Source organism: Eptatretus burgeri, chromosome 14 (genome assembly GCF_056783735.1).
Source record: "Eptatretus burgeri isolate ZD-2024b chromosome 14, Ebu_testis_v1, whole genome shotgun sequence".
NCBI classification, from domain to species: Eukaryota; Metazoa; Chordata; class Myxini; order Myxiniformes; family Myxinidae; genus Eptatretus; species Eptatretus burgeri.
This window is the reverse complement of record NC_140974.1, coordinates 11,947,887-11,963,563: the sequence shown is the minus strand read 5'-3', so window position 1 is coordinate 11,963,563 and position 15,677 is coordinate 11,947,887. Positions and strand designations below refer to the sequence as shown.

The window sequence follows — 15,677 nt, the reverse complement described above, 5'->3', positions numbered from 1 at the left end:
GCCATTCCGCTTACACCGAGCCCCTGCCCGACCAGCTCCAGCAGTGGATCGATGAGACCCAATGCCCCGCTAACTCCCACATCGCCGAGGAGCCTGAGTTTTCCGCCAGCGCCGGTCACATCTGACAGTGTGCGCATCAAATGCCGTGGGTTGATATCGCAAGCACTTCAGACCAATGGTGAGTCACCATGGTTGGTTTAACGACATCGGTGCCCGAAATTAACAGTAGATATGAACCGTAAGCTCTTTGACTTTGACTTTGGTGTTGTACTTGTACTTATCAGACCTTCCTCATGAACCACACCACTGTCTGTTGTTGTCACTTGTTTTGTCATTTATCTTTTAATCATAATTTGAAGGAAGAAACTTCCTTTGGAAGAAATGTTCTTTGTGTCCCCCAACAGGTGATTTTCACATTTTCGGTTCTGACTGTGAGGGAATGGCGTCTATGATAGAAGAATATATCCTTTCTTGGTTCCACCGTAACGCGTGATTATTTTTTTTTCCCCCTTCTCTCAAACCATGATCCCTTCAGGCTGTACTGTGCCTCACAATGTTAAAATGTGCTTATGGGAAAAAGGGACTTTTCTAGCCTTTAGAGAGGCTTCAGTGATCTGTTTTTAATTTTTAAGTCGACAAAAGCAATTGGCTCGGCAATTTGAGCAAAGTTGAATAGTTATCATCAAGTGAACAAACATTATCCCACCTCCCCTCCCCCGGTCCCACTTTTTCGAAAGCTGAAGGTTAAAATGTGGACTTTTACGTGTACTTTGTTCAAAGTTTTCATCTTCCTACTTTCCCACCATCAATGCCCTTGTCCTGTTTGTTCCAACAAACGGGGCATTTCATCAGACTCTGTGGCATAATAGTTAGTGTCCACTCTGAGTCTGCGAAGTCGGTAATTCAATCCCATCCCCGGCCGAGTCGCACCAAATACTTTTTTTTTAAATGGCATGTGCTGCTTTCTCACTCTGGTCAACATTTTCAAAAACGATAGAGTACAAACAAGCGACCATTGTGCAGGCTTGATTGGTCCAATGGCTTATTGCGGTGAAGGAACGATGTATTATATAACAGGGATCCACGGAAATAGTGCGATGTAAAATGTGACCAAGTCCTGAACCAAGCCCCCCCTCCCCCCCCACTCAATCCCAAATCTTCAAACCCCTCCCCATCGTATCTTTAAATGTCCTCCCCACCATAAGTCCTCAACTCTCCCCACATAAAATCTTCAAACCAAATCTCCCACCCCAAGTCGGAAGTGTTATCTCAAAAAGGGGTGGACAGGTTATGACAAAACTTGGTGGATGAGTTGGTTAGGTGACAAGAACAAGCCAATTCGATTCTTGCTCAGGTCCGGATGCAGATCCGGCCTATAGGTGGGATACTAAACGTAAAGTGTCAGCCTGGTGGAGGTATGTGCTCTACCGAGTGCCATTCTTGTATTATTTTTATATTAACTCATTACCCTTGAAACATGTGCTTTCTCACTTTTGCATTTGTCTTTCTTTTGAAGTCTTATGACAACTGTTGGCATTGATCTTTGGTTTACTGGATTAATTGTAGTCACCGTGTTAACTTGTTGATCTCCGGTCGTTTATTTCATCTGCCACAAGATGGCATCATCCGCTGGTAATTCAGCCCAGACGGGAGTTGCTTGTCTCCCACCATCAACCCACCTCCAACCCCCTACATTACCCACATTCTGCCGTAATCCACCTCTTTTTGTTTTTTATTTGTTTGTTTTATTTCATATAATTTGTACATTAAGGCTTTTGTTATGTTTTTTGTTATACCATTTATAGTAGAGATTTTACATAAATTGCAGGGAGGGCAAAGACCCAAAGAGGCGTTTAGATTCTACATTAGTAGATAGACAAACGCTTATGGAATTTGAATCCAGATTCTCCACATCATAAAGCAGGGATACAGATGGACATACGAGCAGGCCGAGTCCTATTTCCCAATCCTGCACTTTCGATCCTTGACACAAAGCACACGCATCTTTCAAGAGTTCAAAAATACTGACATGAAGTACAAGAATCGTGTGCGGAGCCGCATCAGTAACCTGAAGGACACCAAGAACCCAAACCTGCGCAAGAACGTCTTGTGTGGGAACGTCTCACCAGAGCAGATTGCGAGAATGACAGCTGAGGTGAGGCCCATGGGGTTTGCATCTGTCATTTGGGTCATCTCCCATTTCACTTACTCAGCTCCGTGAGTGTGAGCTCGAAGCATGTTTTGTAAGACCTTTTGATGGCTTATCGGACAATTTATATGATGGGTGGACCATACCACATGCAATATTGGGGCGGTCTGCAGAGGTTGTACAAGATGTATGCGACATGATTATTGTTTTGAAATATTCTACTCTAAACACCGACCGACAAGGTTTGTCTCTCAAAATTGATCTCTGCCATGCATGATGCAGGAGATGGCGAGTGATGAGCTGAAGGAGATGCGTAAGGCTATGACCAAGGAGGCAATTCGGGAGCACCAGATGGCCAAGACCGGTGGGACAGAGACGGACCTGTTCAGCTGCGGCAAGTGCAAGAAGAAAAATTGCTCTTACACGCAGGTGCGTGAACTCATTTTGGCCCTTCACTTCGCTAACGTTTGACGCCACCCACCACCCACGCCACTATTACGCCGACATCCTTGATCCCCGAGCATCCAACCCCGATGCTTTATTACTTCCACAGCCGAAGCCGTAGGCATTATGTTTTCGTGTTGTCCATCCGGCTGTCGGTCTGTCCATTTTTGTTTTTGTTACCGTGATAACTTGTGAACCACTGAAGTGATTTTCACCAACCTTGGTACAAGCATGGACTGTAATACAATGATGAACTGATTTGATTTTGGCTTCAACAGGTCAAAGGTCATGTGCCCTTTGAAAATCATTTTAGAGACCATAACTTGCTTTCTTTTCTGTGACCGTTAATTTTTCATATGACCTTAAATTTGAGATCAAACACAATGGTGGGTTGATATGTAACCCAGGCGAAGGCATATCTATTGCCGCGTTCACGTCAAATTCCATTTTCTAGTTCTTTCCCCTTCCTTCCTTCCTCCTCTTTGTCCTCCCTCAAGTCTTGACAACTTGTTCTTGCAGGTTCAGACCCGGAGTGCTGATGAACCCATGACAACCTTTGTGGTATGCAATGAGTGTGGAAACAGGTGGAAGGTGAGTGGTTACCATTCCACACACATGTAATGTCATGAACACTGTCCTGTGACTATTTGCAAACAAAAGGCCATCTATTTATTATATACACAAATATGGTGGAATTTTTCACTTCCCTCCCCTCCACACCCCCTCACCCTTTTCCCCCATGTATGCTCTACACCCCACCCCCCCTTTTCCCTTCCCTAACGTGTTTCACTTCTCAACCTTCTTTCCTCCTCTTCCAATTCTTCTTGCATTGTTTTTTTTTTTAAGCTACATTGCAGGGTTAGCCACAGGAATGTGACAAGTTTCGTTTTAAGAATTTCACTGATTGTATTGGAAATGTACGATTGGAGAAGGAAACGGTATTTTGTGATGTTGAGCAATTCTTTTTTTACAAAAAAATTTTCCACTGCTTTTTTGGGTGGGGGAGGGGGGGGGATCTTGAATCGGAAGAAATTATTACAGTAACTTCAGAAAGGTACATACGTTCATGTGCTGAACACGTCCTTCTTGCACCGCTTATGCAATGCACAAGGATCTTTGTTCTAACAGGACTGTGCCATAGAGCAAACAGTTGTTGATTAGCCCCGGTCAGTTGTGCTTGAACAGACCGACGGCACAGATAGCCGATCGATCTCCCAGGAGTGACCCAGATATCCCTTGCATTCAAGGTGTCACATCTAAGAGATCCCTCATGTCTCACATTTTAGCGCATGCAGTTGTTCTCTGCAGTGGTTGCAATATCTGTTCCACAGCTATCTCTCTCTCTCTCTCTCTGTCTCATCTCAGACAGATCTCATCTCATCTCATCTCAGACAGATATCAACTTCCATCTCAAAATGTCTTTAGCGAGTGACTTGATGACTATTCCTGAACTAAAAGACTCAGTAACGCAAATGATTTTGACTGCTTTTCATGGGAACCATTTTGCGTGACAACGAATAATTTTTCCACCAAACTTTGGCAGGGCTCGACATGAGCGGTTACTTGACCGTCCAGGAAACACAATTGGGTCATTCCATGTCAAATCATCAAAGAATCTGCCGTCATCTCTCAGATTTTTGTAAAACTTTGGGAACCAATTGGGACCCATGAAAAACGGCAAGAACTCAAATATTTTTGCTAACAGCCTCTTAATTCGTGAGATACAGATGGTCATCGACTTCCGGTTCCGGTTTTGAGCGGCAAGAGGTCTCCTTCGGGGCTCCCTGCTGACATTCTCAAAGTTAAGTTCCGGTTGTTATTTGTCCCGTTTTAACTGTTTAATTTTCTCACCTACATGTTAATGTGTGTTCCTAGTTCGGTTTTGTTTCAAAAATCGTGCTATTTTGTGAGTATTTATGTCGACGTTCTCACCTGGTGTTTGAGGCCTAGTCCTAGGCTTGAGGCCTACCGGTTCCACTTGGTGTTCGATCGTTTTTTTTTTTTTTGTTTGTTTGTTTTTTCTCCCCATTACCTTCAATTTCTATCCTCCCCATTACCTTCAATTTTCATCCTCCCCACTTTCCAAACATCCCCCATTCTCCCAACTAATCTCTTTCTTATCTCAAAAAAAAAAAAAAAAAAAAAACCCAACAACAACAACAACAACCTTCTCCCGATTCTGCTACTTCTTCCTCTTAACTTCCTCCTCGTCTTCCTCGATTTCTTTTTTTTTTACACTTCCATGACCTAATCTGTTGAACTCTCTCATACATTAATATTAACAACAAAAACGATCTTATAATGCTTCATCTTCCTCTCTCACACATGTGGTACTCTTTACTGTTTCACAATGCACTACTCTTCTGCTATTTTAACAGACTGCTCTCATTTCGACCTCTCCTTCATTCCTTGCCTAAAAATCCAACTATTACAGCACTTCTTCTCTCCATGCTCTGAATTCGCCTTCATTGCATAGATCAAGAATTGTGTTAAATCGCATCTCTGACCTAAAACTTTTAAAAACCACAGTTTGCCATGGATGCTCGCTTTCCATCAACCATTCTTTTTTCCAACTTCAGTGCCAACTCACCCCCTCACCCCTCACTCTCACTCTCAAAGCAACCATCCCACTCTTCTCCCTCCAAGCCTCCCTCTCACCTCTTTCAAAAATTCCCCCTCACCTTTCTCCCACCTTTCATCCCCCTCACTCTTCCTTCTCTAAGTTGCCCCCCTCTCATCCACCAACCTGCCTCCCTCCACTGCCCTCTCACCTCCATCTCTTCACTCCACCTCCTCAAATCCTCAACTGCCATCTTCCTTGTCTCTTGTCCCCCCTCTCTCACAGCACCACAGAGCCTTTTCTCCTCCTCATTCGGCCCCCTCCCCTCGCTATTCTGCAATACCCCACACTCCTTCAGCAACCCTCCTTACCTCCCCCCTCGTCCCTCGTCCGACCCTCCCCCGCCCCCTCCACCTCCTGCACCAAAAGCCTCCTCCCCTACCTCTTCATTAAAAGTGTGGACCTCAAATATCCGGGGCCTTCGCTCAAACCTTTCAGATCTTTCCATGCAGGTTGCCACTGACAAACCAGACATTATCTGCCTAACAGAAACTTTCCTCTCCCAAGACGTGTCTGACTCCCAAGTATCTCTCCCTGGTTACTCCCTCTTACGGTATGACAGACCTGAGCCTCGTCCTGGTGGAGGTGTTGCTCTCTTCATCAAAGACTCTATTCCTCACTCTCCCTGCACTGCTCTCACTCCCCCACACCCCCAGGAATACCTCTGGCTTCGGCTTCCCCTCCACTCCCACCTCATGTTTATATGTGTACTGTACCGTCCACCGAACAGTGATGACTCCATCTACACCTCACTCTCCGAAAACATGGACCATCTTCTATCTTCTCATCCAAACTCTCTCTTCCTCTTATGTGGCGACTTCAATTGTCATCACGCCAGTTGGCTAGGTGTGGGTACCTCTCTCACCTGCCATGGGACATCAGCAAAAGCTTTCTGCGACTCATTGGGACTGACTCAATCGGTCAACTTCCCGACCCGGATCTCAACCAATGGTACTCCATCTCTTCTGGATCTGATTTTGACAAATTTCCCTGACAATATCTGCTGCTCTTCCTTCGCTCCAATTGGTTCTTCTGACCACGTCCTTATTAAAGTGGACATCTCTCTGGCTGTTATCAGAGAACCACCTCACCGCCGTCGAGTCTGGCATTTCACTCAAGCCGACTGGCAGGGTCTCCGAGCAGCCATCAAACTTACAGACTGGTCTCCTATCACTACTTTCTCAAACATCAACTCATCCTGGGAATTCTTTCAAAGAAACTTGCTCTCCCTCATGCACAGATTTATCCCCTCTCGTGTTCAGTTGTCTTACCCTTCCTCCCGCCCTTGGTTTACTGAAGCTTGTGGCGAGGCAGTTGTCCTGAAACAACTTGCCTTTGCCTCATGGAAAGCAAACCCAACTGAGGGCAATCTCAGTTCTTTCCACAAAGCTCGGAACAAGTGTGTAGCTACCCTCAGGAGAGCCAGAAAACAACATCTTTCTCATCTCAAGTCTGAACTCTCAAACCTCTCTCCCTCCTCAAAATCCTGGTGGCGTTTAATCAAATCTGTTTCTGGTGTATGTTCCCCCTCCATCCCCTCCCTTACCTCAAATGGCCGCACTGCTGATTCCACACGTGATAAAGCTGAATGTCTAAACTCGGTGTTTGCAGCTAAATCTTGTGTCCCAAACCCATCACTATCTCTACCCACTTTACCCAGTCGCACCCAACTGTCCCTGGACTCTGTATCCTTTTCTCCTGACAAGGTGGAGAGCTTGCTTTCAAACCTCGAGTCAGATTCTGCAACCGGTCCAGACGGCATCAGCCCACGTGTCCTCAAAGCCTGCTCTTCTGCTCTTGCTCACCCTCTCTCTGTTCTATTCACCCTCTCATTTTCCCAAGGTCATCTGCCATGATGAATTCCTGCTTGGAAATCTGCTAACATCACTGCCCTGCATAAAAAAGGTGCAAAAACAGATCCCTGTAACTATAGACCAATCAGCCTTCTCCCAATCATCAGCAAGGTTATGGAATCCATCATCGCTTCAGACATGAAATCCTTCCTCTTCTCCAATGGCTTGATTTCCAATCATCAATTTGGTTTCAGACCAGGTCACTCTACCCTAGATATGCTGCTACTGCTCTCCCATCAATGGATGGAGGTCCTCAATGCCAGACAGGAAATCCGAGCCGTATCCCTGGACATATCACGTGCTTTTGACACAGTCTGGCACCCTGCCCTACTCACCAAACTCTCTTCCCATGGTATTCAAGGCCATCTCCACTCATGGCTCGCAGACTTCCTCTCCTGTCGCAGTCAACGTGTGGCCCTAAATGGAGTTCTTTCATCCCCTCTTCCTGTGCAGGCTGGAGTTCCTCAAGGTAGCGTTCTGGGCCCTGTTCTTTTTCTGGTTTTCATCAATGATCTCTCGGACTCTCTGGAAAATCCTCTATTTCTCTTTGCCGATGACTCAACCCTCTGCCGTACCATCTGTCATCCCTCAGACCGGCAAGCAGCAGCTTCTTCGCTCACTGCAGATCTGGATAAAATCACAAACTGGTCCAACACGTGGAACATGTCTTTCAATCCAGACAAATCTCACACTCTCACTATGTCTCTTCGAAAGGACCGTTTACAAAACCCCCCATCCACTTTCTCAACAATCCTCTGGAAGAAGTCTTTTCTTTCAAGCTTCTGGGTCTCACTATCTGCCATGACCTTTCCTGGGAAAGTCACATTTCCAACCTTGCCTCAAAAGCCAGTCGCCGACTGGGAATCCTCCGTCGTGCAAAGTCCTTCCTCGGCCCTCTTGAGCTCCTGACCACTTACAAAGCTTTTGTCCGTAGCCTGATGGAGTACTGCTCTCCCCTCTGGGCTGGTGCTCCTGCCTCCCACCTTTCTCGACTTCACGCTGTCGAAACCAGGGCTTTTAAGATCATTGGCATCTCCCGCAATGAAGCTGAGTCTTTGGGCCTCTCACTCAATCACCGCAGGTTGGTCGGTGGTCTTTCTGTCTTCTACCGACTCCTCTCCAGCCTTGCCCCCCTGCTCTCTCTGCGATTTGTCCCAACCACATTTCCACAGGGCGCTCAAGGTCCGCCAACAACCCCCTTCTGGTAAAACTACCAAAATCACGAATCACTGCTCATCTTCACTCTTTCATTCCTCTTTTTTCCCGCCTTTGGAATAAACTTCCTCACTCTATTCTTTCCCATTCTTCCCTTCAGGCTTTCAAAACAGCTGTTCACCACCACCTCTTATCTTCCCCCATCCAAATCCTCGATCTTTTCTACCCCGATAATCCACCCAAGCCCACTTCCTTCAATTCTCCTGCTTTCCTTCCTGAAAGTCCCTTTAATGTCCATCTTCCCCTCGCCATGTTCCCCGTCCCATCCCCATCCCTCTCCCTTCCACAGTTCACCTGTGTCTGTTCCCCAATGTTTTGTCCCTTCCACTCCCGCCCCTCTTGTCTCATGCCTCCTTGCTGTGAGTTGTGTGTTAGCTCTCATACGAGCCTCGACCAAGGTATAAAAAAAAAAAAAAAAAAAAAAAAAAAAAAAAAAAATACAGACTAACGAACTTTGGACTAATTAGCACGACGTCGCGAATTCAAATGGCCATATCTCTAAAAGTATAACACCTAGAGAGCTGGTTTTGGTGTCATTTTAAAGGTATTTTCATGCCCTATGAATTTGTCTGGGCAACATTTTCCTACCTCCAACCACAAAAAAGTTATCACAAAATATAAACTTCAATCGTGAATCCCCAAAAAATGTATCCTTCAAATTTCCTCAAATTCATCCCAGAGGTACCTTATGATGTCAAGAAGCTTCCACATAAATTTTGTGATGGGCACTCCAATAGTTTCTGAGATATGAGCAATAATGTACATGTATGTATGGCATATAGGTTCGAAAATCAGCATTTGTAATGTATTATACAATCAATAAGTGAGTTCAAGTACACAGTGTTCACTAACCTGACTTAGGCTTTCAATTTCCTCTTCAATGCAGCAACAGCAGCACTTGTTTCTTCCCCTCAGGCCCAGTTGAAAATGAAAGTATATGATACTTCAAAGCAATTGATGGTCATTCCCTGTGTTCCCTGTCATGGCTAGGTTAGAATGATTGTATAATACATTACAAATGCTGATTTTCGAACCTATATGCCATACGTACATGTACATTATTGCTCATATCTCAGAAACTATTGGAGTGCCCATCACAAAACTTATGTGGAAGCTTCTTGACATCATAAGGTACCTCTGGGATGAATTTGAGGAAATTTGAAGGATACATTTTTTGGGGATTCACGATTGAAGTTTATATTTTGTGATAACTTTTTTGTGGTTGGAGGTAGGAAAATGTTGCCCAGACAAATTCATAGGGCATGAAAATATCTTTGAAATGACACCAAAACCAGCTCTCTAGGTGTTATACTTTTAGAGATATGGCCATTTGAATTCGCGACGTCGTGCTAATTAGTCCAAAGTTCGTTAGTCTATCTCACTAATTAAGAGGCTGTTAGCAAAAATATTTGAGTTCTTGCCGTTTTTCATGGGTCCCAATTGGTTCCCAAAGTTTTACAAAAATCTGAGAGATGACGGCAGATTCTTTGATGATTTGACATGGAATGACCCAATTTTGTCCGTCGGACAAGTGAAAGCCTCAAGAAACTTGTCCGGAACACAGGTCGATTTGTTACCTCCTGGAAGTTTTATAAACCTGGCCTGTTTTAACCTCGTTCATAGCTGTTCTTTTTTGTGTACAGCCACAGTGATTAGCAGTGACTAATAATATATTTTTGGACCCGTCCAACCTGCACGTCAGTAGAAACTTCAAATGGACATAATGGTATCACCCCACATGCTCACAGAACGAATAGTTGGACATGTGCAATGGTTGACGAGACAAGTGAAATATAACATCTACCTGCCCCATGGACAGGCTGGAAGAAAAGAAAAAAAAGTTACTGTGAAGCTCTGTTTGGGTTTGTGCACAAAATGCTGGACAGTTTGGACAGACATAATAAACTAAAACTTTGTGCATTTTTTGAAATTCTGGTATAAATCAGCGTTTTGTTCCATTTTTGGAAATACAATGGTCTCTGTCTTATGACTTGTCAGGTCCAATTAGATCTGTGACTTGCAACAGGTACCATGTAAACCTGTATTAACCTGTTTCATGATCGGGTTGTCGGCGACTAAACAGTCTCCCCAACCAAATTTCTTGATGAGGAGGGTGGATATGTACACCCAGCAGGATGAAGAACAAAACCTGTCAAAGGGCGGAGGAGCTCGTTGTGAGCCAACGGCCATTGATACCTCGTGCCCAACTGTGTCTGCGGATGTCCTCCTGCAGTCGGGTTACTTTTTTGAGGAGGTTGGTGGCAGTCGGGTTATCGGCCACCATAAAACCCTTCATTCCGCAAAACATACAAAAAGCACAAAAAAAAATCTGAAAACGCACTCCGTGGGAGTACCTTCGTGTGGGTGCCTGGAATGTCCTATCCCGAAGAGAGGATGATCACCTGACTCTGTTATGTGAGCTCAAGCGTTTGGACATCGGTATTGCAGCACTCTTTGAGGTTTGAAGACAGGATTGCGGCGAGATCACAGTGAGTGGTTACACCTACTATTGGTCTGGTCGCTCTGATGGTTGCCATGCCCAAGGTGTTGCTGTAGTTGTGTCCAATAAGCTGATTTCAATGATAATTGAGGTGGCACCGGTCAACGAGCATATTATGAGACTAAGGATTCGTCACTCCTTGGGTGTCATTTCCCTGGTCTCTGTATATGCTCCCACTGAGGCGAGTGATCTCACCATGAATGACGCATTCTATGCCATGCTCAAGTCTGTGGTTGATCAGTGCCCCAGGCAAGATACTCTTCCAGTCTTGTGGGATTTCATTACATATACTGGAACTGATAGGGATGGTTATGAGACACGTGTTGGTCCCCATGGGTCTGGAACTGTGAACCAGAATAGCACGAAGTTCCTTGACTTTGCAAGAAGTCATGGACTTAGGGTGGCTGGGTCATGGTTTCAGCGCCCACAAGCTCATCGTTGGGCTTGGTATTCCAATGCTGGTGGTGTGGCAAAGGAGATTAACCATGTGCGCGTTGGTCGCTGGAGTATGATCCAGAACGGCAGGATCTACCGGAGTGCTCAGTTCCTCAATACTGACCACAGGCTTGGTGTAGCAACTCTGAAGTTGCACCTAAAATCCAGGAGAATGGAACCATCCCAGCTTAGGCTGGATGTTGGCAAGCTCAATGATGAGAGGGTAGCTGAAGAGGTTCAAACTGGCTGAGTGGAGATTTGGGGGGTCGAGGTGCTTTGTGGAGTGCCTTCAAGACCACTGTCCTTGATTTTGCCAGAGGGTGAAGAAGAAATTTGTCTCAAGGAACACTGGATACCATTGCCCAGAGTCGCAGGGCCAGGCTGAATGGCAGAGCTGAGCTGTTCAGGGAGCTGAGGCGGAAAACTGTACTTGCACTAAGGGTGGGCAAGGAGACCTATGTGCGAGGAATCTGTGAGGGGGTAGAGCATCACCTGTGGTCAAATGATTCTCGTCATGTTTATAGGGGAATTCGTGCATTGCGTACCTCAAAACCCATCCATCTGTGAACTGCAATTAGAGCAGAGGGTGGTGGGCTCTTGACAGAGGAGTCCGAAGTGATGGCCCGTTGGGCTGGTTACTTTGAGAAGCTGTACCAGTCTGTTCCACCAGCTGTCGAGTTGGATGTCAGGGGTGTTACTATCCCAATTGCTGAAGCTCTAAATCGTCAAGGATCCAATCAGTCTAAACAGGTCTAAAGATGTTTCAAGGGTCTGAAGGGTGAAAGGCGCCTATAGGGAGTTGAGGCGCTTAAGGGGCTGCGGGGTCTAATGCGTCGAGGGATTTAAAGAGGGGTCTAAAGGGGGAATAAAAGGTATGAAGGGTCTAATAGGGACTACAGGATTCTAACAGAATATGTGGGGTTCTAATGGGATCTGTAGGAATCTATCTGGGTCTTCGGGTTCTATCGGGTTTTAGGAGTCTTGTGGTTCTAAATGGTCTTAGTGGTTTCGCGGGGTCTGTAGGTGTCTGAAAGGTTCTTGGGTTTTAAAGGGTCTCATGGGGTATCAAGGTAGATGTGTCTTTGGGGGTCGAAAGGATGTAAATGTCGAAAGGGTCTTGAAAGGTCTTAAGGATTTCAGCAGTCGAAAGGTTTAAAAGCTACGTTCCAATAGTACTTAATTAATAGACGTATTCATGGTGCAACTGACATTCAAACAGTCCGTGACGATAATGGCCAGCAGATCGTTTGTGGCTTTATCTGGAACGGCAGCATATTCTGTTTGCAATACATTAGCATCATCTTTTTGATAAGATACTCATAGTGGACCTTTAACTTTCGGGATTTTTACCCCCCTTGGATCCTTATCGACCCCTTTGGACCTTCAGACCCATTAGAGCCCTTTAGACGCACACCACACAAACATCTATAAAGACGACACTTTTTTTCAGCAAGTAATGCATGAACTCCACTCACCCAGAGGGTGATTACAAGGTCAAGATCAAGTTAAACACCAACTGCCACATGGTCAAGCACTTGCACTTAACAACCACATTGAGGCTAGTACCAATGCATGCTCAAGACTGGTGTTGCACTTATTGACCTTTCATCAGCATATGATACAGTATGGCAACATGATCTTCTGCTGAAAGCTACCAGACTTTTACCGTGCTAAGCCACAATGCATGTCCTTTCTTGTATGCTTAGCAATTGAAAATATGGGGTTTCACTCGGAGAGCAAACGTGCTCCATATGGACTATGAACGATCATCTTCCCCAAGGGTCTGTCTTAGCTCCAATCCTCAACACATATGTGCATGACATGCCTTGTACCACCTCCAGAAAGTTTGTCCACATGGATGAGAACTTTGAAGATCTCAGCAGTTCCCTGTTCCAGAACTTAAAGGTAATGGAGCAATACTTCATCTACTGATTCCTGCACCTAAACCAAACAAAGACTACAGTTACCGCTGCCCATCTCAGCAACCAACTGGCTAACAGCAATTTCCTGGTTTCCTTTTGCGGCAAACTAATCACGAACGAACCGTTCCCCAAGTACCTTCAGTCATCCTTGACCGCAGCCTCATATTCCACGAACACCGAAAACGGGTCACAGAAAAGATAAAGATCAAGGGAAACATCATCCGAAAACTAGCGGGCACTACCTGGGGATCAAGTGCACACACTCTTCACACTGCTAGCCTTGTTCTTTTGTACTCTACGGCAGAATACTGTTCTCCTGTTTGGGCAGAGAGCAGCCACACAAAGCACTTGGACACTGTCCTGAAAACACTGATGTGGATAATCAGCTGTACAATGAAATCAACACCCATGCAGTGGTTCCCAGTTTTGTCTCACATCCCACCCCCTGATATGTACCAGAAGGCAAGAATGTTGAGAGTTTGATTGCATCAAAGTCAACCAAGAGCTTTAAATCCATGAAGACCTGCAGAATCTACCAAATATGCAACTCATGTCACGCAAACCTTTCTATGGCTCTGGAAATGTTAAGTGATGTGGGGTTTAACACAAAGGACAAGTGGCGCAATCTCTGGACAGACAACAACATTACTAACAAAGAACTGGTGAGTGATCCGACAGAAGAGCCTCCAGATTTTGACTTCCCCAGAAACGGTGGTCTGCGCTCAATAGGATCCGCACTCTACATGTAAAGGACATCACAGCACCTTCACAAATTGAATTTCAAAGACAGCCCAGCACGCGACTGTGGTCACCATCACTGTGGTTGATGTGGTCACTGTGGTCGCTACTAATCATCACATTGTCATCTGCGGAAATTTGATGAAGGATTTTAGGGCAATCCACCGAACGGGCAGTGCTGTGACTTGGCTGTACAACTTAGACTTAGATCTGTAAGTGGTCACACGCAACATTAGATTAGAGCACAGTTATTAAATATAACAACTAAATTTGTTATGCATAACATTCAATCATGTAAAACACTTGATGGATGAAATTTTCTTGATTGCCAAATTGCTCTTTCCATGGCAACTATTCTTTATTTGTATTTCACAAGTATCGTGTGAAGCACATCTTTTTTTAATATACATTTTTTTTTTGTTGCAATCATGAGTGTGGATAAGACAGGCAGGTTAATGTAGACCCTCTTAAGGACTGTGTTCTCTCCTTTCTTCATTTTCTGGCATGCCTTAAATTCTTGTTTTTGATTAAATGGTTAATTATCCTGTTATGATGCCTTTTAGTTTGTTTGTTTATTTTATTTCTTTTCTCTTTGTTCTCCATTCCTTTCCAGTTCTGTTGATGTGATCCCTCAAGACGTACGCTATTTCTGCCATGACATCATGCCAAGCTGAGCAAAGCAGTTTGGAAAGGGGTTTCACGCTGTCCTGATACTAGATCATACATGATACTAGATCATACATGATTCACATGATCTCGGGTCGAAGGAATTCGTGATTGTGGGGGTGGGAGGGGGGCAGGGTCGGGGTGGGGGTGGTATTTTAAGTGTAGGCCTTTTTTCCTTTCTCCTTTTTAAACTTCAGAACATTTTTTATCTCGCAGGCAAAACTTCACCAAGTGAAGTTGCAACCACAGGTTACTTTTGGGAGAGATTATGAGCCGCTCTATCTGACCTCGTACTGCAGAGATAGTAGAATCGTCAAAAGCGTGCTTGATGCAAAATGCTTTTCCTTTGCCTTTTTATTTATTTATTTTTTTGGCTTGAAGACAAACTAAAGGAAAATAATTAAAAAAACAAACATCAAAAGTTACTGCACTGGCCCCAGGTTGATCCAAATGTCTCGTCATTTCCATGTTTGTTATACAGTCTGGCTCTGAACATGGCTTACATTTCAAGTTCCTCCGCAGTATGCATTGTACGATTTTGATGTTTGATCTGAAAGCAGAAATAAATTAAGAAAAATGCCTTATTTTCCATCTCAAAATCTTTGAGCTTTTGCTGAAAGACAGATCATGTATATGTCCTAATTTTTTATACAGTATTGCTAAAAATCGATGCTAGTTCGTATGAAATAAAGTTTTCACTTGTCAGCAAGTGCTTCTTGGAAAGTTATTGGGTTATGCTGAAATCCATAATGCAAGTTCTGTTTGACACAAACTGTTTTTGGAGGGTTTTGGGGAAGGGGGGGGGGAGGGGGAGGCGGGTGCTAGCCTTTGCTAGAAATGATGTGGAGGTGTTTGTATATATTATTAGCTTGTCTGGAATTTGAATTCCAGATAAGGTGTTGTCATCGTGCACCGTCTGTCCGTCCGTCCGTGCGTCTCCTATTTCGACTTCTCCGGCCAAACCGCTGAGCCAATCCGACAGAAGAGAAATTTGGCAGCAACGTTCCACTCCTGACTGGTAACAGGGATTGCAAAGCTTGTTCCGGTCACCTCAATCAATCAAAACATTTATTTCCTTCAAGAAAAGCAACAGGTATAAAGAAGACATTTTAAGTAACTGAAGCAGGCTGAATCC

General features: G+C 44.7%; 1 protein-coding gene across 1 annotated transcript in view; it reads left to right on the top strand.

Moving 5' to 3' along the window:
- The window catches only part of LOC147012663 (transcription elongation factor A protein 1-like), a 31,730-nt gene extending 16,483 nt beyond the window's left edge, over nt 1-15,247 (top strand). The window contains exons 5-10 of the mRNA XM_085853718.1: nt 36-178; nt 405-461; nt 2,001-2,155; nt 2,432-2,578; nt 3,113-3,184; nt 14,490-15,247. Of these exons, the coding sequence (XP_085709844.1) occupies nt 36-178; nt 405-461; nt 2,001-2,155; nt 2,432-2,578; nt 3,113-3,184; nt 14,490-14,498 (583 nt within the window). The 3' untranslated portion in view covers nt 14,499-15,247. The remainder of the gene's footprint in view (nt 1-35; nt 179-404; nt 462-2,000; nt 2,156-2,431; nt 2,579-3,112; nt 3,185-14,489) is intronic.
- The last annotated feature ends 430 nt before the right edge of the window (nt 15,248-15,677 follow it).